General features: G+C 35.2%; 1 protein-coding gene across 2 annotated transcripts in view; it reads right to left on the bottom strand.

The window, feature by feature from the left end:
- Positions 1-22480, bottom strand: part of TBC1D22A (TBC1 domain family member 22A) — a 189268-nt gene that overhangs the window by 39247 nt on the left and 127541 nt on the right. The window contains exon 12 of one of the 2 annotated variants that reach the window (XM_075492382.1): positions 13494-14206. The exons of the other annotated variant lie outside the window; for it this stretch is intronic. Coding sequence (XP_075348497.1) covers positions 14015-14206 — 192 coding nt within the window. The 3' untranslated portion in view covers positions 13494-14014. Of the gene's footprint in view, positions 1-13493; positions 14207-22480 lie in introns of those variants that run through there. 2 annotated transcript variants of the gene reach the window in all.

Below are 22480 nucleotides of genomic sequence, written 5' to 3'. Positions count from 1 at the left end.
AACACAAAACATTTACACTCAGATTTGTATTCAGATCTGCAGCTTTCTGTTCTAGTTCAAGTCAGCTGATTCAGTCACTTTATAAAACTCCCCCTAGAAATTAAGATTTTATAAGTATACCTAAGAGTTTAGAAAAATTTGTGATCCTACTTTTAAAAGACTTCACTAAGTTTTCTCGTATTACCAAATTAATCTTAGATTTTATTTTCTATACCACTGAGAACTGAAAAAATAATTATATTTAATTATCAATGTGATGACTGTGAACTAATGCTATGTAAAATCTCATTAGAATACCATTTAAAAATAATAATTATAAAATTAAGCTACATAATCTGCTAAATGTAGGGATACTTAAATGCTGATATCTAAATAATGTATAAGATCTAATTGTAGCGCTTTAAAAGTATAGCAATCTTTTTCATATTCTCTACTGGTCATTCCAAAACTAACGTTTACTCTTTAGAAAAATACAGTGTTCTGCTCAAGTAAAGTGAACTGAAAAAACTTCGCATGTAAAACATAACATGATAAAATATCTGTTTTATTGCTATTTAACCTAGAAGAGCACGGTATTTAAAGTATTCCACAAAACATTTGTAACAGTGCAATAAAGTAACCTCACTGCTATCACAAGTGGAGAAGGAAAAATATTCTCCTCCTCATAGTTTTCCTTCTCCTCCACCCTTGACTGACAGAAGTGCATAGCGTACTACGAGGAGTTGGTACAAACACCGTGCTAGCAGCTACAGAAACTACAGATCATCCTGACCACCAAATCAGTAGGAGTCAAGAAGAGAGAGATAAGGCCAATTATTTGCAGGGAAGTTTTAAGTTTAAAAGCGTAGTTGGAACTAAAAATAGGAATTAGTTAATTTTGGAACCAGAAAAGGAAGATTCTTATTATAAAATCGTGTGATATTTTTCCTGCTCTAGGAAAACACTGTTCTTGAATAACATGACTTGAATTACATTGTAAAATCCCAGGACAGACGAAGCATATGGTAATTCTAACTAGACTTCTCCCTAGAGTTTGTCTTAATCAGAAAAATCAAAGTAAAGTCCAATTTACAATATTAAAGTTAGAGTTTTACAGAATCATGTACTCGCTACCATCCTCCTGAAAAATCCACCTCTTTTACTTTAGTATTGACATTTCTCTTGGGATGCAAAGTTAACATATATAAAAGCATAAAATGGTATCTCAAGAAGACACACTTGTAAGCAAAGTGTTGCTACCACTTATCATATCAGATACTATTGTGGCAATATTTGAATAATCAAACACAACTCTAAAAAATGCAGAAAGCCAATGCTAGGAAAACAGCCCTCTTCCTACTTTATTGTGTAAATAAATTTACAGAACATGCAGTATTTTTTACATTCAGCCTTTGATAATCTTTTGTAACATTTTCATCTCTAAAATGAGGAAAAAATATTTTAAAATTTTAAAAATTAAGTGTAGAAACAGTACTTGTGGTCTATTCTTTCTCAGCACTGAACTGCAACCAATTTCTCACTTTTAACAGGAATTTTAAAAATGTCCTTTCAAGTAGCAGCCTTTAATCCTACATGCAAACTTTCTATTATTTTGGAATACACAACATAATCTCATAAAAGTAACAACCTTTCTTCAAATTTGGAAGGCAAACAGGATAGTAACGTCCCACAAAAACAGACTGTGTTTAAGACTAAGTCAACAGTCTACACAAGAAACCACCAACACATGTTCCAGAAGCCCGCTCCGCAGTATGTGCTGTCACTGGTGAAGACTTTCTGGCATAGTAAGAACCAGCTCAGTTAACCTTTACCTGGTGCACTATGATCTGTGTTAAGATTTACTTCAAAGAACAAGTAACTGAAGAGCGTGGCACCAGCCTGAGCATTTGCAATCAAACAGGAAAGCAGGGATGAAGAAAAATGATGGTTACAGGATGGAGGGAAATAAAGCTGGATTGAGATTGCTGAACAGATGAAGAGAAGTACAGAAATACTGCTGAGGGTAGATTAAGAAAGAGCAAGACTATTTTTGCAGAAGAAGTAGGAAGACTGAATAGTCTGTAGGCAGGAAAATTTCATTTAAAATAATAATTATTAATCAGGATACTCTATGTATTGGATTATTTGTTATCCTACCTGAATATAATACAGGTTTACATTTCTTTAATTACATGACATGGGCAAGACAGAAGGAACTGAAAGGAACTTGGTTTGGTATTAATACATACTAATCTTCCTTTCTTCTCCTCAGTCCTCCAACATTATGTAAGTTCTTGAAAAGCAGAGGGAAGAAGGGGGCAGGATTACAGAAATCTGTCTGAAAGCAGCATTTTAACTTTCAAAGTCAATTTGCAGTAGCTGTTGGCAAAATTGTTTTTTTTGCTCTCTCTTACATTGACTCACAAAACAATGTTACACAGGTAGTCAAATTAGATCATCAGAGTATTCTTTTTTCTGATAATAACCTAAGATTCTGATTTTAAGCCCAAGAATTCATTCTATGATCACATAATAAAGAAAATTCTTCCGTAGCCAGAAAGTCAAGATAAGTGGCTTAAAAAAAATTAAAAGCAAAAAAAACCCCCAGAACTATAATATTGGAATTTGAAAATGTTTTTGAGGAATTACAGAAAAAATATCTGGAAGTATATAAGAACCTGTGCTTTTTCTTGAGATTTTTCTGTTCAACTTTTTTTTTCCCCAATACAATTTTCTTCAGCTCTTTTAAATGAAACCAAATAGGTTTAAATATGCAATTCATTAGAGAAAAAATGCATATCCCCCTATAGATTTAAAAATCCATCATGCTTGAGAGATAAGTCTAGGCTACAAAGTATTTCCAATGGATAGTTTTAGACAGTTTTGGAAATTGAGTAAAACAGCTAATGCATAATTGCCTTTTCTAACACCTGCTACCTATTATACTTTTCCATTTGTAGCTTTTGAAGTTAAAAACAGTTTGATCTCTAAATGTACAGAAATGCAGACTACCAGCTAAAAGCTATTCAAAATCAAATATAAACAATGACCTTGATTTAAATATTTTAGCAAAAGATCTCAAGACAGATGTACAACCTTCCAGAAGACTTATTCTGAACATATTACAGACGGCTCAGAGCACATTATCTAAGAACCACCTGTCATTATCAATAAAAATCATTTAGATTGTTAACATCACAAATACCTCATTGCCCTGCAAATGCTAGATCTCCTCTGCAGCTGAAATGAAAGGCATTCTTTATACTGCACTCCCCAGACTTCTTGAACTAGACAATCACTGAAAGAATGCAAATTTTGTTATATGACTAGACTGATTATTGTCTAGTCAACGATTAGTCTAACCCGCCTCCCATACCCTGGATACTTCAGCATTTAGGGAGGGTAATATGTCATGGTATTACATTTGTTGATAGAGTAAATACAATACGTGATTATTTTTTAAGTACTCAGAATGATTAAACCTATGAAATTGTGCCAGGGTTAGGTATTAAACCACCACATTTCACACGCAAATAATGGCTCAGACACAAGGGCTTCCAAACACTTTATGATTACAGATGAATAAAGTAACTTTAAGCAACTCAGTTTTTACTATATTACAAAGAGCAGTTAGTTTAGCTGTAAACAGGTTTAAGTAATTTTTCTAAAAATATCCAAGCAATCTATGGCAGAAAAAGAGAAAGAAGCCAGTGCAGGATCATCACGGAAAGTGGAATATGCTGGCTGCTCCTCCAAGATTTGCCTCTTCCATCAGTGAGGAGCTCCGAGTTCCTGGCACAGACTCAACCCGCTGTCAAAACTGAGTCTCAGAGTTCCAGTCTGACAAGCAACACAGCATGAGCAAACCAGAGAGAGGTCCAGCAGGGTAACTATCCTGCCACCAGAAATGACGAACAGCAGATGACTAAGAGGGCAAACATACACCAGTACCTCCCCAGAACACTCTTCCACCTTCCAGTGATTTCATGCTCAGAGATGTCCGTACACAAGCTGTAGAATATGCCCATTTAATAGCTGTTAATGCATTTGTCTTCACTTCTCTGCCCAAAGCTTTTTGCAACTGTAAGTTTTTTTGGTAATCACAAAGTCCTGTGGCAAAAGAATTCCAAAATGCAAGTGTGTGCTATATAGCATGTCTGTTTTAAACCCAACACCTGCTAGCTTTATTCAAAGCTGTTCAGTTACCTCATTGAAAGAGAATATGAACAATCACTTCCTATTCACTTTCTTCAGTCCCTTCTCTTTCGCAGACTAGAAATTTTTGGTCTATTCCACCATTCCTCATATACCGGTTCCACCATCTTTGCTCAGCCTTCTTAAGCATCCTTTCCTGTACTTTTCTGGTTTTGAAATAGAGTCCAAACCATATACAGCATGTAAGACACTGAGAGAACATAACTCATATAGCTGCATAATGATATTTTGTTCTCCTTTCCTTCCCCAGTAATTCCTAGCCTTTGGGTTTTTTTATTTTTCTTTCTTGACTGTTCCCAAGCTGGTATTTTCCTCTGGTGCTTCAGTGTAGAAAGCTAACTTGAAGCCCATAGCTGTACAGGTACAGTTAGAATTATTCCAAACACACATGCACAATACCACTTTATATATGTCCACGTGGAATTTCACCTGTTATTTACTGCCTGGCTATTTACAGCAACATGAAGTCCTGCAGCTCCTTGCTGTCAACCTCTCACCTTTACTACTCTGAATAACACAGTGTTGGCAGCAAACTTTGTTGTCTCACTCCTGTATCCCTTTTCCAATCACTTCAACAGAAACAGCTAAAGCCTCATCACAAAGCACTACATGTGATTTCCTTTAATTTTGAAACCTGACTGCTTATTTCTACCATCTGCTTTCCATCTTCCAGACAGTTACTATCCATACAAGGACATTCCTGTTAATCCCACTGCAGTGTTTTTTCTTTAACAACCTTTAGTGAAGCACCTTCTTCACTGTTTTCAGCAATCTCAATAAGCTACATCAACCTGGTGCATATGTTCACTGGCTCTTAAAGCTTTGCAAGTTATGATTTCTCACTACAAAAATCATGACAACATGTTCTTAAAATGTCATATTTACTCATGGTGAAAGAATATTATGATTAAGTTTAGAGAACACTGTATTGAAGTCACCTAAATCTTGTCATTCTAAAAGATACTGGAATACTTTGAGGATTGCAACTATTTTCATTGTACACAGCAGCCTACAAACTCATGTAGGATCATAACCTTCTCCTGCCTGTCAGTTTTGCAGTCAGTTATATAATGAAATTTTGATTATTCTGTAGTGCTAAAAATTTAAATTTTAGTCATGATACATGCTAAAAAGTATTTTACAGTTATACATAAAATACCTATTAAAAACATTTTTTTTGGTTGAGTTAGCACATTCTGGATTGTCTTCTATCATTGTTTTTGCTTCACCATGACTATTCCCAAGGGCATGATCCTAAAAACAGTAAGTGACCAACGCAATTGTCTAAACTGAATCTAATCTGACAATAAACACAGCAACAAAGTTGGATCATTTATGCTTTAAAAAAAACCCAAACCCAAAAAACAATCTTACTTAGAGTTGAGGCCTATAAGTACCTGTTTCTAATGCAAACATCCATCAATTAATATGAAAATTTATGGGTGTCGTGGTTTAATCCCAGACGGCAACTAAGCCCCACACAGCTGCTCGCTCACTTCCCCCCCGTGGGATGGGGGAGAGAATTGGAAGAGTAAAACTGAGAAAACTCGAGGGTTGAGATAAAGACAGTTTAACAGGGAAAGCAAAAGGCGTGCACGCAAGCAAAGCAAAACAAGGAATTCATTCACTCCTTCCCATGGGCAGGCAGGTGTTCAGCCATCTCCAGGAAAGCAGGGCTCCATCACGCGTAATGGTTCCTTGGGAAGACAAACACCATCACTCCAAACGTTCTCCCCCCCCTTCCTTCTTCTTCCCCAGCTTATATAAAGCTGAGCATGATGCCATATGGTATGGAATAGCCCTTTGGTCAGTTTGGATCAACTATCCTGGCTGTGCCCCCTCCCAATTTCTGCACCTGGCAGAGCATGGGAGGCTGAAAAGTCCTTGACTAGTGCAGCAACAACTAAAACATCTCTGTGTTATCAACACTGTTTTCAGCACAAATCCAAAGCATAGCCCCATACCAGCCACTATAAAGAAAATTAACTCTATCCCAGCTGAAACCAGGACAATGGGTTAGTTTGATCTTTGCATTAAAACCAAACCTGATCCAAACGCGTTTCATAGCACTTTAAAATCTGTAATGGAAACCACCATTTTCAGGTCATAACAGCAAGCTAGAAGTATCTGGCACAGCCAAAACACCATGCAAAAATTATTATCTCAACCCTTAGCACTCATTGTAGGTCCCTTATAGAAGAGCTATTTTAAAAAAAACCTTTACAAGGTGTGTTCACATCTCCTATTCCTGCTAGGAATGTTCAAAAAAAATTATTTATCTTACAATGTTCTATTAGATTTGGCAAATTTATGCTGAAAACTAGGTGAAGATCAGTTTTCATAACCATTTAGTAGTTGGCCTCTCTGATCTAGTCAACAACTTGGCAACAGTTCACACAAGATGACTTGCGATATAAACCTCTGCTGCAAAATCCCAGCCACAAGGAACACAGACCACTGCTGGAATTTTTTTGGATCAGTGTTTTGCCTTGTTAGAATACTCCATGTGGCCTGCAAAATTCATGGTAAGACTATTAATCAATATCAAATATAAATGGATGCTATTGATAATTACTATTTACTTGATTTATCCAGTCTCCCATTAATCATTTAGTTTTAAGAAGCATCTTTCATATAACTTTCTACATTAGCTTGTGGAGTTTAAATTACTGTCCTCTTCACTTGCTAATATGTTCAATTCAAACAGAATAAAAAATAACTAATTTCAAGTGTGTATTTGACTTTTTTGTCCTAGCTTTTCCAGAATTAAACTGTGGTGAAAAAAATTCAGTGTTTCTCCTTTGGTTCATTTAAAGAATTCATCATGAAATTTATAAAGAGTTCATCATGACTAGGATGTCAAGTGGATTCTCACTCAATGAGATACCTTCACATCCAATACTGAAATGTGTTTTTCTTTTCTAGTTATTTATCTCCTCAGGGGTGGTGGTTTACGACCTTCACACACAGGAAAGGTGCTAGATCTTAGCAAAGGAATGGAGCTTCTTGTGCAACTCCCTTATAGTCCTTTCTTGCTGAACTGGGTATTTACAGAATAAAGTGGAATAAGGCAGTTTTCTTGGAGAATGCCTTCAATACAAATGCAAGGTGACGCTGAACTCTACACAGGGAGAACAATTACATTTTGCAACACTTATTTCCAACATTACTTTGAAAAGAACCTAGATATACAAGGAAGAATTATACAAACTATCAGAAAGCTTAGTGATTTCTTTTCTGTAATTTCCCGTGTTAATAAGCCTCTTCTCATCTGCAGTGAAGAGTGACCATTAGTTGTTCTTTGTACTTACTGGAGAAAATATTACTTAATCTGCTGCTTTGAATTTCTACAAAGCAGAAGGCAAACAACTTCCATTTTACCTACTAGTTATGGCTAGGCAGAACATAGCAAGAACAGGGTCGTGAGCATGAATTCTACCAGTGATAATCAATCACTGCTATTTTAGCTAACAATAAACAACATAATGGTGAGAAATGAGATATAAAACCCCAATCAAATATACATATTTATGGCTCCGCTAGTAGAAAAAAAATACTTTCTGCAAGTTTTTCTTCCATGTAAGTATTTAAGACCAAAAACTCCTAACTTGTTAGGAGATGAGAACAGCAGAACCAGCAGCAAGAACTAACGGAACTACTCCAGGCTGGTTTCAGTGCATTAACAAATAACAGCTACATAACATTGTAAGTCCTCATCAATAACAGTGGATAATTTACACTGTTTAGGTTTTAGAAAGTGGTTGATTACTTACAGCTATATTTTCTTTCCTTCACCATAGTTAATGTATTAAAGAACAAAGTATTTCAGTTAGAGCCATTAATATGGTACCTAATTATCTTACCAAGCCATGGCGCAGTGTAATGACTTAAAGTAGAGAATCTCTATGTAATTAACATTCAGCATCACTATGTCCTTTACTTCCTCTAACAGCATGAAACAGAAGCGTACAATGTATTTTGTTTCTTGCATGAGTATACAGCTGAAGCATACACTTCCCTACACCCCTTAGTCCACTTAGACGACGCTACCAAGTCTTTTCAAAAACGTACACATACTTGAAAAGTCTAACCCTCTAGCTATTTCCCAGAAAATTCATTTTGCATCTTTAATTTACTCAAATGGCCCCCACCGTAACTTAAAATCCCTCTTGCATGACAGAAGTTATGCAAGTACTAAGTTGTTATGGAAAGGCTGAGGAGCAGAAAGATGAGGATAAACCAAAAGTGACAGACTACTTGCCCCGCCCCAGCACAGGTGAAGTTGAAGAAAACATTTTCTAAAAGCTGCAGGCTGTTTCTCTTTTAATAGGTTATATAGCAGATTTGAGTGAAAACCTCCAGACAAAATATTTTCAAAGGCATGCACATTTGGGATACCAAAATTTAAATCTCATCTTTGCTTCACCTACATTCAATGACAGAAAGAACATTTATTGCAAAGACTTCTTTTATTTTAAGCTAGGCTTAAAGTTGGGCTTCAATTATTCAGACATGATTGTCCAGCTGGAAAGAAACTTGTTTTGAAGTTTCCTTCTAATTAAGACCTATTTATTCTATCTGAAATCACTAACTTAATTTGAACTTAAAACATTTAAATTCCTTCTCAAGTAGTGACTTGACACCAATTAGTTGGCCAAAACTGTGGTGAAAAAAAGCAAAGCTGTGTCACACCAAAACCAAAACTGCTTTTATTCACAGAATTCTACTTAAAGATATGATTTACCTTACAAAGCACACACTAAATCCAGATCATTAGTAAAAATATGCTGCAACTGATTTAATTCTGAAGAACTCTGCTGTAAGGCAAAATATTTTTACATAAATGTTAACCTGCTTTAAGCAGACTACTGATTTCAAACAAGGACAGGCACCATTGATTAAAAAAAGAATATGGCAACTTTTCCACCTGTGAGTAGAACTTCAGTAGATCATGTGAATCAAAACTGGATCATACTTCCTCAGTAACCTGCTTATAAAAGGCAAATGAGCACAAATAAGCAGTGTGACTAATATTTACTACACTCATTCCCTATTTCACCTTTTGAATTTCTAAACTATTTACCTCATGTATCATTTTAATTATTTTTGCAGTTCACTCCCAGAGAACCTTGATGCTGGGAAATTAATTAATGGACACAATAGAAGAACTGTCAGCATTGTTTAAATACAGTCTCAGCACTGGCCTCATTTACATGTAAACTTTTATTCTAAACAAAGGGACTGCTGAATTTTTTGTATGAAATTGTTAGTTCATTAAAAAGAGCACAATGATATCCTTCTCTGCAGATACTCATCGGTTATCACATTTTGCTGAAATACATAATCCATGCTCAAGATAACCACTAGAACTTTTAGCCCCCATATTTCAAAGGTACTGAAATAGTTGTTATAATAGTTGTATAATTGTTTGATTAATTGGCTTTATCTTTATCATATTATTAGCTTTAATAAAAATTATTAAATTAATTATTCAAAGCAGACCTAAAAGTAAAAAGTGTTGGCTCAACACTTCACAATTGAAAAAAATCATTTGAATAACTGTACAAATACATATCACATTTATACTGAAAGACAAAACCAACATCTAAATAACAGTATTAAAAACCAATAGTTGCTTATTCGAACTTCTCAGCAAATAACAAGAATATGCTTACTGACACACTCTCAACATGTAATTCAAAGACATCCTCTCATTAAACATGTTTTAGGCCACTTATGTTAATTCCAGATATGGAGGGTTACACGTGTGCCTTTTTGGACAAAAGATGGTATTCTGATTGCAATGAACGCTTAAATGAAATATTACTGGTCATTTGAGTAAAGCATATTAAGTAATCCAATAAAGACATTACTGAATTCTTGTCCAGTGAACAGAAACTCTACAATCCTCAAATGCCCACATTCGTAAAATGAAGGGATGATTACATCAATGTAATATGTAAATGTTTTGTGAAGATTTCTTATTAGATTCTGAACATGAAATTACATTTATACCAACCTTGTGTGGTCTAAGAAAGACCTATTTTCTTCTTAATAATAACAACAACTAAATTTATGCAAACTATTCTAATGACTTTTTTTTTTCTTTCAAGGAACACACCATAAGAACTGAGAATGAACAAATATGTCTATCACATTCAGTCACGTTTTCCAATAAGTGGTCTTGTTGACTAAGAAGGTAAGTGGATCGTATAGTGGAAAGAGAAATACCAAAAAAGGTATTTAGTAATAAGCACGAGCTATTGCCTTCCTTTCCTGTTTCTAAGCTAATCTTTCCAAGCTTAGTCATGACAGAGTCAAGTCATGACACAGAGTCAAGAACACCACGCAAGTTTCTAGCACAGCCATTAAAAAATACTCAAGATACCCTGTTAGGTTTTTTCATCCCCTTCTCTCATCATTAAACCACATTACATTCTACAAAGCAGCAACAAAATCCTTAATTGCTGATCACCAGTATTCCTCTGGAGACTAGGAAATAGTTGGAACCGGTATTTTCCTCCACTTGCTGGCCTGCAAAAAATCTTAACACTTATTCATGAAAATACTGCTTCCTTGCAGAGCAACACTATCTGAATCAGTCTCTACCTAGTGATAGCAATTCGACTGAATGTACAATCTTATCTCGTGATGATGATCTAATTGCACCAAGCTTTTTGTGACCATATGACTGCTTAACAACATTCCTTGGCCTGCATGTTTTACATTTCATTCAGCTTCTATTAAAACTAACATACTAATAATGCCACAGAAACAAAAGTAGGCAGCTGCTGAATGCAGCAGCATCTTCACTGATTAAAGAGAAGAAAAAGCACAACATCTGAAAACACTAGGCAGCTGCTTTTCAGCTACGTCCAGCACAAAGGCTCTATAGTTGTGATTCTGCAAAACTGCAGGTTTATAAAAGGGGTGATGTCAAAAGCAACTGAAAAGCCAACACCATTACTCATTCCAAGTATCTGAAAATTGCTAGTCACTCAATATCACAGCTGGAAATGTTAATAATGCATGCATTTTAATTAAATTCGTTAGATATTTGATAGCTATCACCAGGAGCTTGATCTTGTCTGGATGAATAAGATAAGCTGCTTCTTACCTAAATGGTTTATACAAAAGACTCACCAAGCTGATCAAAAAAACACTCTCCAGACCACTGCTATTCCCATCCACCAACTGGTTTGTACAGAAATAAAATAATAGTGATGAGAGGGTGCAGCTTTGCTGAACTCTGATCAGAATGAGAAACTACTAAATATAATTGACTTTATTAGCTTCAACAAAAATATTTCCTGTGAATTACACTATTGTTCTGAAGATGCAACATGTATCAATGGCTGCCACAGCCTGCTCAGTACTTAAGTATCTCTCAGGGCATTGAATCAAGGTAAGCTCTTTGATTTGAATCCTCTCAAAATGCTGAAAATCAAAACCTGGTGGACAGCAGAACAATCAAGTCAAAGTCTGCACTAATAATCAGTCTTTACACCAGACCACTGATTGAAGACAGCAGCATGAAACAAAAGACTTACATGGGAATGGCAACACCTGTAGAGTTGTCACACTGCTTTATCAAGGTTCTCTGGAGGTTAACTCTGATGCTACTACTCTTATCTCTGCAAACTGAAAGATCTGGCTTGACCCTAAAGAGCCCTGAGCAATTATGACACATAATACTCTCATACTGTTCTCCAGCTCAGGTGTATCATACGCTAATGATCAATGCTTTCCTAAGTATACAGATTGCAACCGCTTTGTTGAGAAAAGCTTCTACAAGAATATCCTGCCACACTGTAAATGAAGAAAAAAGTGGCAGAAAGTGAGGCAAATTTTAAGGTATTACCACCTGCATACAACTTTATTAATTCCAATATCACCAATAATGCAGGGGTTTTTTTCTGGACAACCTTACTCCATCACAGATACAGCACAGCCAAGTAGCTTGAAAAGCCCTTGCCCTACAACAGCTTCTTCCATACTGACAGCCTGAGGTGACCAGTACACCTTCACGTTTTTCACATTTGACACGACATCACCAGAGTTTAAAGTTTAAGCTATTCAAATCACTCATTGCTAATAAACACGGCTTGCTTTTTTCTTTCCACCAGCTTCTGTGAGCATCTCTCCATTAATCCATGCTGACATTTAAAGGGTTGAGTCTTCAGTACCAGTATCTTGAGACACTTCCAACAGATGACAAAGCGAGCAAGAGTGTCCTAATCACTACCTCCACAGACTTAAGCAGCTCAAAGTGGGAGGACAGCTTTGATCCAAATAGAAGCTTTCTGGCTGAAATTTTTGGCTGAACACAGAATATTCAGCTGAAATTCACAGTTAATATCTAGTATAGTACTTCTGCAAATTCCTTAATCAAGAACTATTGACCAAATAATTCAAAAGCACAATACTAGTCCTACTAAACAACCTGGGCACTGCATACTGCATTAGATTCCTAAACATCGCTCCAAGTTTTCTGAAGCATTTTACAATTTATTTTACGCAAGCCTTCAAAAGAGTGCCTACTGAGGTTATAAATGACTCTTACTGGATTTGTTTTTTACTATAATAAAAGAAAAAATTATACTTCCATATAATTTTCTTCAAATCTCTTTTATTAAGTTGTAACAAGCAACAATAAGACAATCATAAAAAAATCATGCTGCCAGACTTCAGGATGAATTTTATCAACAAAATGTATGTGAAAGGAACAAATATTTCGCAAAATAACAATTCAGCCTCTAGAAAACTGCAACAGAAACCAAACAAAATATTATCTACCCAAGTTGTGAACTAAAATAATAGATTTATCTATTAATAGATGTATTATCAAAATGTAATTGTTTCCTCCATCTGTCCTTCAGCTTTATAATATTTTTTGAATGAATTAAACAGATTTTTATCACATGATTCTGCTTATAGCAATGAAGACTGAAGACTTTGAACTTTTAGGCTTTAAAATCTGGCTAGAATATACCCTGAAATGTTGGAAAGAAGGATGTCAAGTTGTGTGTTCAAACATAAATTTAGGTCAATGCCAATGTTTTAATATCTCAGATATCATTTAAGCTGCAAATATAGCTTCATTTGGTACCTAGCTACAAGATTTTTGACACAGCTTACTCATCCCCAGTTATTTTGTGTACACTGGTATTTCTTGATTCCCAAATACCCTAAATTAATATCAAAATGATAAAGGGTGTAGAAAAATTAAATAAAAAATAAAACAGATTTACTGCAATTAGATTTTCTATACCTTACCAAAAAATGCATGCAGAGATTTTATGATGGCCAATACTGATCATCTAATACCATTTTGGAAAACTGTTTTCTGTACATGTTATTTTTCAGGATAATATTAAAAACTTACCAGTATAATAGCTTTGCTATTACAGAATAGTTCTGTGGAAAGATGAAGCTCACCATATACTGACAGAGTCTGTAGCTCATTCCAGTCAAAATGGAGGCAGTACAGCACTATTAGTTGAAAGAAATGTGCTCTAACCAACCGATATGCGTTGCAAAATGAGCTGCGAAACAAAGAAATCAGCTCACCTGAAGTTCTACTGAAGGTTGACACACTGAAGAGACACCCAGAGCCATGCAGAAACTGCTTGTCCAGGCGCAGGGATAGAAATAACGGTGTCAAACAATTAACTGATTCCAGAAGTTTTACAATTCTCAGGACTAGCGATGAGCTACTGAAAATGGATTCTGGACACCTTTCAAGAATCTGCATTTGCCACATAACTTCAGACAGCAAGGACTCTATCATGAACACTTCTAGGGCTATTTATTTTTTATGTTACCTCAATAAAGCGTGGCTAGTTTTAGAAGGCTGTGAAAAGCCTCTACATCCCTGGAGTCTTAAACTATAAACCAAATTAATACTCATTTCTGAAAAACAACAAGGTGCTGCTCCTATGGAAACAGGCGCAAAGTAAAGGTTGTCACGCACTCCTCGTTGACAGCCTACAGGGATCCAAACTGCAGAGTTCTGTATCCATAAAGGATACAAGACCAGAGACAAAGAGAATTTAAAAGAAAAACAAACAAAAAAACCTCATAGCCCAGTTAGAATAAAAGAAATGAAGAATGCATGTGTAATGAAACGGGACTCAATACCACAGGGGAAGGGAATTTACAAGGCAGAAAACCGAAAACCTCTTTACCACATCCCTAATTTACATAGCAGGTATTCAGAGATTATATTATCAATCACACTTAAAACTTAAAAAAATAAAAATATACTGCAATCATACAAACAGTTAGTCTGTACTTAAGTATTAACTTCAAAAACTGATACAGCATCATGCAACAAAATGTATTTCAAATTGTACCTTATGGAAATCTCAACCAGAGCAAAGTTTTTAATTATGAAAATGTTTTATTAAAAAGCAGGTGTTGGATTATTTCAAAATAAAACAACAGCACATCACCCCAATAAAAGCAATTTTTCCTGAAATATTAGAATGAAGTTAAAACATACTTAACAGACAATTTTCCTCTATCTGCAACCTAAGCTTTAAAAAAGTATCATTAATGAAAGTTGTTTATACCTTTCAGAAAGGACAGATTGATTTGTTTTCCCACTAACACACTGCTTTTCTGCAGGTTTGATAAATTACTACGAACACAGAAAGAATCTAGTTGGAAAGAAGAAAAACCTGTTTATTAACAAACAGGAAGACTACTAGAACTTAAAGTCTCAATCATGAAAATGCTACTGTTAATTTTGTGGAAAGGTATTTGAGCACAATGTATAAGAATTTTTTTCAGCTACATGAGAATTTATTAAAGGATAATCAGAAGATACAGTTTTTGTTGAGCTGATTTGTATTTAATAATTTATACAAACCTTTCAAAAAATCTGTTCTCCATTTACGGAAAGAAAAGAAAATGGTAGACTATTGACATTGTCTGGAAATTTTCATCCATAACTTTTTGCAAAGTAGAAAACAAAAAATTGACGGTATTTAAATGAAAAAGCAAGAAAGCACAGGCATTTCAACTGTTCTCCCTATTGCCCTATCTACTAGACCGTGTTTCCCCTCCAAAATAAACTATTTATTTCTGCCTAGAATGCAAAAAATCCTGCTGTATAGCTTTTTATATCTATTTAGCTTATTCAAGGTATTATTACTATTTCCTAAGTCACTACATAAAACTTGCATTTTCAATACTATTTATCGTGTTTCATAAAAGTTCCATTAGAAACAAATCAAGAGCAAATATAAGTTGGAGGCATCATTTCCGTTTATTACTTTTCATAATACCTTTTTCATTCAGAGGTATCAACACAATCTACGGAATTATTGCCATTGTTCTCAAAGACAGATAAAGGACAAAAAAAAAATCACAGCATAGTGTCTAATTATTGTCATCTATCAAAACCAATGGAATATATGTTTAAAGTTATATAATACAGTGTACAGTAATCATATGGATATTTATGATGATCCAATACAAGACTATTGTGAAAGATTGTCAGTTTGATACATAAGTTTTCAGTTTGTGTGGGTTATATTCTTTTTCAAAAACAGACACCAGGAGGTCAGGATGATGCCTTCAGAGGGAAAGCAAGATCCTTTAAGAGCTTCCCTTCAGAGCAACTGAGGACACCTGGGAAGGAAAGTTCCAGCGACCACAGTGAAGCAGAAAAATTACAGCAGAGAACTGGGGGTCTGCACTAACCAGAGCCAGAAAGACTGATGAGAGGACCAAGAAGCGAACAGAGTTTGATGAAAGAAATCTTGTAGAGGCCAGAGAGGGCTCCGAGGAGCTTGCTAGGATTCAGAAAGTCATTAAGGGCACAGCGACTGCAGTGTTCTGGTTTGGATTGCAAGCATTCTTTTGAAATACATTCTCACATACATTCATGTACTGAATCATGGCTTGCATTGTAGAGTTTCTCTCCATAGATCCACTCCTATTGCACTGCACTATTTGCCAATGCAGACACTCAAAGTTAGAAATCAAACCTGGAAGCAAACCTGCCCTACAAAGATGCATTGAATGCACGTAAAGTTGCCTACAAACTCCTTTTACTTCTGCTCTCTCATAAATAAAAAGAATTCTGTGACTAGTAAAGAAACTAATTATTCTAACTTCTACTTAATAAAAACCAGCCTTTAAACAATTCAAAAAGCCTTTTTAGAATGCTTTCAAGTGAAAGAGGAGGAGCTGTGTTAACCCATCTCCATGCTCAGGCCAACCTGAGGTTTTACTGAGTATCCAGAGTCCTGTCAGAGGTAGTACAGGTAGTTAAAAATTATCCTCTTGCACATGAAAGGCTTCCTGCAAAGTTTTTGTATCTTCTATTTCCATCATCACTTACAAGCATAACAGAAATAAATGAGAGTCAGACTGGGAATTTGACATGTTTCCCCATATACTCTCTCTCTCTCTCTCTCCAGGAAAAGACAATCATACACAAAGTATTTTAGTTTCAAAAATGTTCAGCCAAACTAAACCACAGAAGAGTCTGCGATTTTATCTCAGCCATCTGCTTCGTTTATAAGCAAAGAATGTTCAATATACTGCAATAAATTTAAAGCCTTCAATCTGTCTCCTGTCACAAGAAAAATGAGAATGCTGCAGTGCAAAAGATGGGAAAAACTGTGAATTTCCATTAATTCCTGAAGTGGCCAACCACCTTTTGACTCCAGACTAAAACAGAATATCATGCCCAATTTTCTTTATTCTGATATTCAGAACTAGAAAAATAATACAGCCACAGATCCAATTAGCACTTAAAAAATGAAGATTTCTGAGAACTTGGTAAACATTTATCACATATTTCTTAGCACTTTGAAGTCAAATGGACACCACCATCTTCCCTCTAGAAAAGGAAAGCATAGCTAATTCATAATTATTAACACACGCCCTCTTTCATTATTCACTCTCTGTGAGAAAGCATGGACATGCACAATTGCTAGTCCAACCTCCAGCAGTAATGGTATTCATCAGTAATCTTCTTGTGAGCCTTTACAATGGCCCTACTACTTGACTTCAATCAGCTGTAAAGCTCCTTTATTCTGTTATCACATCAGTGTGAGGGAATGAATGCCAAGGATTGAATGCCCTCCTAAAGGAGCGCAGTCATGCTGTTAGAATAGCAATGAGCTTCATCTGACACTGCTCTACACATTCTTTCACACTCCCTCACTCTTGCAGAGGAATGCATGCATGACAAAAATAAATATCTGTTGAGTGCCAACGCTAAGAAACATATCTACAGAATAACATACTAAATAGAGCATATAACAGTTTAATAGAAAGAGTTGGAAGTTGATATAAAGGATACAATTAATAGACTTAACTGGCAGCAGTTGTGTTCCATTTGTCAGAAGAAAGGGATGGGCGGAATAATTATTCTACTAGTGAGAAAGGTATTCAGAATTTCAGTACAGAATGTCTCATCTGTTAATACTCAATTCTCCTTAAGCTCCTTTTATTTTTGCTGATGCAAGGACCTAAGAATAGCCTTGTTCTTGCTCATTATAATAAAGAGAAGAAAACAAGAGATCCAGATCCAAAAATGGATGATTGTAAATATTTTAAGTAGAATCTTTTGATAGCTCAGTCTGTCTCCTCCCTGTACCGTTGACTGTTGTGCACATTGCTTTAGTCAAAACAAGGGATTTAGCCCGATATGAAATCTCTACTAGTATGCCCTCAGAATCTAGACTACCGTGTCAACGAAGTTATCAAACAACTCGGGCAGGAAACTGAACTGTCATTCATAATTTAATATTGCTATTATGACTGACTCAGAGTTTTTTTTGTTTTATTTTTGTAATTTCAAATACATCGTCAACACTCAACCATGAAAGCAAGCTATGCTTTAGCAGGAAGAACAAACAAAAGTGTATCTTTCTAGCTCAAGTATATTGGGAGATTTTCAGTAATAAAAATATTATAAAACGCTTTACAAAAATTTATATTTCAACAGCTAGTTATGATAAACTCCACTTTCTGAGCAGCTATACAACAGTGTTTTTCCTCTAGAAAGCTTATTTCCACTAAATATTTTTAAAAGATTTCAATCAAAACTTATTTTCATAATGATACTGAAAAATATACACAATCTTGCAAATAAAAGAAAGAGTGGCTGAAAGGAGGAAAGACATCAAAAAACTTGGCAAACAAAATGCAGCAACTACCCTAAGAAAATTCATTCTTTTTTAGGACATTCTCTTTTAAATCAACACTAGGCTGCAAGTCCATTCATTCCGTAAATCTTATAATTCATAATCTCAAAACCAATGTGTTTATGCTTCTGTTTCCTTATATTCACTAAAATGTTCTTATTTTTTGCCCTCAGTTAAAATTTTTATATATATTAAAAAAAAAATCTTCCTTGCATGTGAGCTTATTTAAATTCCTGTGCTGTTCCATTAAGGATGAAGAGAAAGGATGGTGCTGTAGACTGTGAAAAGCCTTTGTGTTACTTGACCAGAAGCCGATTATTTCAATAGTGCACTACACTCTACAGTCCATTTTAGAGCAAACAGGAATACAGTAAAATCTCTCTGCTGTGAAGTATCTGTCAGCATCAACTCCTGCATGGAGAACCTTTGTGCTCCTTCTCAGGAATAAGGCGTTGACATGGCAAGTGAATGGGGCTTCTGAACACTGTTTTGAGAACATAAACTGACATCTCAGCATACTGGAGATACATTAAAACTTAATGTCACTTAATGAGTGACTCAACTGATGATGTTTTCTTGAGGAGCTACAATGATCCAGTCATATGAGCAGCAACTTTTCCAGTAGGAATGTTTTACATATTGTCTCCTGCACCTCTCAATCACGCTTGTGAAAGGATCAAAACTCAGGATGGACCTCTACAAAACACCTTCCCCAGTGAAAGTACATAGCTAAAATTGCACCTTCAGTGGTGCTAGACTTTAGCATATAGTATTTTGGTGACACTCTTTCCCAATAATGTATGCAGAGAACTCTCAGTCAGGGAAGAGAAGACATCAAGCGAAATCAGTAAAGAGGCTTTTTTTTTTTTTTTTTTTAGTATGGGTGAGCAACAAAAACTTACCGTAACTGTTATACTAATTATGGCCTAACAAATAGTTATTAGCACATGCAGGCAGTAAAACTGAACCACATCACATGTGGAAAGGGGCCAGAAATGATTGCTTCTAATGAGGCCAGACAGCCATCCCCTGCCTCCTCTCACAACAGTGCAATATGGAACTGCCCAGCTCCCTATGCCTTGCTTAAGCTTAATTATGTCTAATAAACAATAAAGCTAAATTAGAACAGGATCCTCCTCACAGCCATAGGCAGAAGGAAGGAAATGAATGGCAGCTGAGATACCACAAGTCCAAACCCCCCACTGACAGGAGAACAACAAAGCACTTATAGCTCACACTTGGTTTCAGTAAATAACATTATTCAAAGGCACTAGGCTGCACCAAAGGTAGATTGCAAGATGACACATGCTTGATGAGCTAAAGACCTCTCAAAGTTGTTAACAAGCTGGTTTTACACAACATTAATGAACTCCTGGGCATCAGTTTCAGGATTAAGCATGAGATTAAGCTTGTAGTTAACGCCACGTGCTTTAGTAAAGATTTCTTCAGGAAGTCTTTACTAAAGGAAAATTTCCTTTACTACAGGAAATTTCTTCCACATCTGCTCATCTTCATACTTCCAAGAACTCTTTCTAAATACAAAGAGTTTTCTGAATGAGGATTTATTTGTATTCCTGAAACCAAGGAAGCAGAATAAGGGCAAAATGGAAAAAAAAAAAAAAAATTACTGCATTGGTGAGTGAGTAGAACATTTAATGAAGATTTAACTCCACAATGTCTACTTTTCTACTGATACCAGCAGAATTTTTAGAAATGACACTAGGAAAAACTATTTACAGGAACAAGTTGATTAATCTGAAAAAAGCTAAGGTGACAAAATACATAGAGTAGCTTAAATCATACAAATAAAAATTCAAACACATCTAAAAGAAAACAGATACCCATTACATTTTAATACTGAAATGAGTAATTGTTAAATTCCTCATTAAAAAGTCCTTTTCAGAGACTAAAATTTACTACAATAAAAGCATCTGCAGCATTACTCTGACTTGGCATAATTTTCTGTTAATGACCTAGACTTAGCAATATGTCTAAAACCTAGTAATGCGGTATATTTAGTTCTTACATAAAGGAACAAACTGGAAGAAAAACAAATGCAGAATGGTTTTAAATGACTCAAAAAGATGAAAGAATTTCCTTAGTTTCCCCTGATTTTACAATCAGTTCTTTAAGGGATCAAAGCATGTTAACACAACTGTTTTTTTCAGAAACATTAAATCCAAGACAATTCATTTCTATTATACTTTGTTCTCCCCACTCCCTCCCTGCTCGCCAGCGGAAGGAATAACATTAGTTTTTGCTAATGCTGTTAAACAATACAAATGTCTTGTCCATAGTGGAAAGCCATCATGTTTAAAATTAAAGAAATATTTCTTTCCAAATATATGTTCTCCTGGCTTGTAAACTCATATAGGACTGATATTAATGTTTAGTGAAGAATAAAAAGCTTCCAAGATCTATCTTGCAAGAGTGTGGAACTAAATAAGATATAAATAATGAAAAACTGAATTACTGGAAACATTGGAGGTCAAATCTGATATTTGCCTGAGACCAGGAAAAGGAAGCAGTAAAGACAGAAGCAGATGAACAAAAAGCAGGCCTTGCCTCTGTGAGTAATACTAACACTTGAAGGAAACCACCTTGTACTTTGAGTAAGAGTTTATTCACACAAAAAGTTCTACCTATCACAATCCCATAAAAAATACAGTTTTAATGAATAATTGTTTATCTAATTAAAGGCTTTCTTGGCTTAGCTGAAAAACAAAGACCTAATTTGCCATAATACAAATCAGGTTTTATGTAAAATATTTGTATTGATTTTTTTTCTTGACACTTTGCTTCACTCATTTCTTTGTCAGCAAATCAAGCAACCTGCTGAACCAGACTGAATGAAGAGGCCAGCTCTCCTCATGTATTTGCAGACCAAAGGAGGAAGTTAACTTTCTCTACTGGGTTACATTGCCAAGTGCTGGAATAAAATGTACGTGGAAGGAAGAGCAGAAAAAAATATATTTGAAAAACAAAGGATGGCACATTTCAGAGAATTGTTTTTAAAGCAAACCAAGATTTACGTGGAAAATGCAGCTATACATATCTAGCAAGAATTATCTCAAACAATGCTATAGGTGCTGTTATTATTTTCTAGTTATTTCCAGATGATTACAAAGTTTTCTGGAATTCTTACCAAACTCCCTCTCAAAAAAAACAAAACTCAATTTTAGTCAGTAGGAAAAAAAAACAACCTCACACCAAAATCAGAAATGAACATCTTATAATGAACCTCTGTTTTTAAATATGACTTAATCTGCAGGCTGAAAGATCATCACACAGGAAGATAATGTGGACTTTGTATGAATCACTGCTAATCACCTATCCTCAAAAAGAAAAGTATCTTTGATTGAAATGCTATATTAAAAAGTCTAGAAAATAGGTACCTTAGTTCTTTTTAAAGTATCAGCTATACGTTTATGAACTATATTTCAATTATTGTTGATGAGCAACGGGCATGATGTTGTTTTCCTCTTCATTTCTCACAGCTACATATCAGCTTGCCAGTTAAATCTTTCTGAATATTCTCATTTCTAAATCCTTTTCCCTTTGACTGTCATCCATGCTTACTTTCTGCTGAGGAAAAGGCATAAAAGGCTTACAAGTTCAAATGGGTTTATGAAGAAGGATGTTGTAAGAAGGATTGCTTTGACAGTTTGATTAGATTAACACAATCAATCAGTTTCAAAAACATACACTGCCCTTAGAAATACGGGTACTGCAACTTCCTTAGTGGATGCTACTGCATTTAAATTGAAAAGCACCAATATCACATCTGTCCAATGCATAATTCCAAGGAAAATGAACTGAAGCACACTGAATAAGGACGATGGCATTTATAAACACACTCCTCTCACCAAAAGAATAAATTAGCAAAAATGAAGCATAACTACCTGTATGCTTGTTTGTGAAGATGCATTTATATTTTAAAAATGTACATGGAATTTGTAACTAGTTTACATGTATGGAAAATAACATGACAATTTTTTGAATTGTTGAGCTAGACAGGAAAAAATTACTAAGTCACACACTGAAATATTTAAAACATAGTTTGTAAATAAAGTATATTCTATATTTTATAGCCACATACTATGCTGTAAATAAGACTA

This window comes from Mycteria americana, chromosome 1 (genome assembly GCF_035582795.1).
Source record: "Mycteria americana isolate JAX WOST 10 ecotype Jacksonville Zoo and Gardens chromosome 1, USCA_MyAme_1.0, whole genome shotgun sequence".
Classification (NCBI taxonomy): domain Eukaryota; kingdom Metazoa; phylum Chordata; class Aves; order Ciconiiformes; family Ciconiidae; genus Mycteria; species Mycteria americana.
This window is presented reverse-complemented; position numbering and strand designations above follow the sequence as displayed.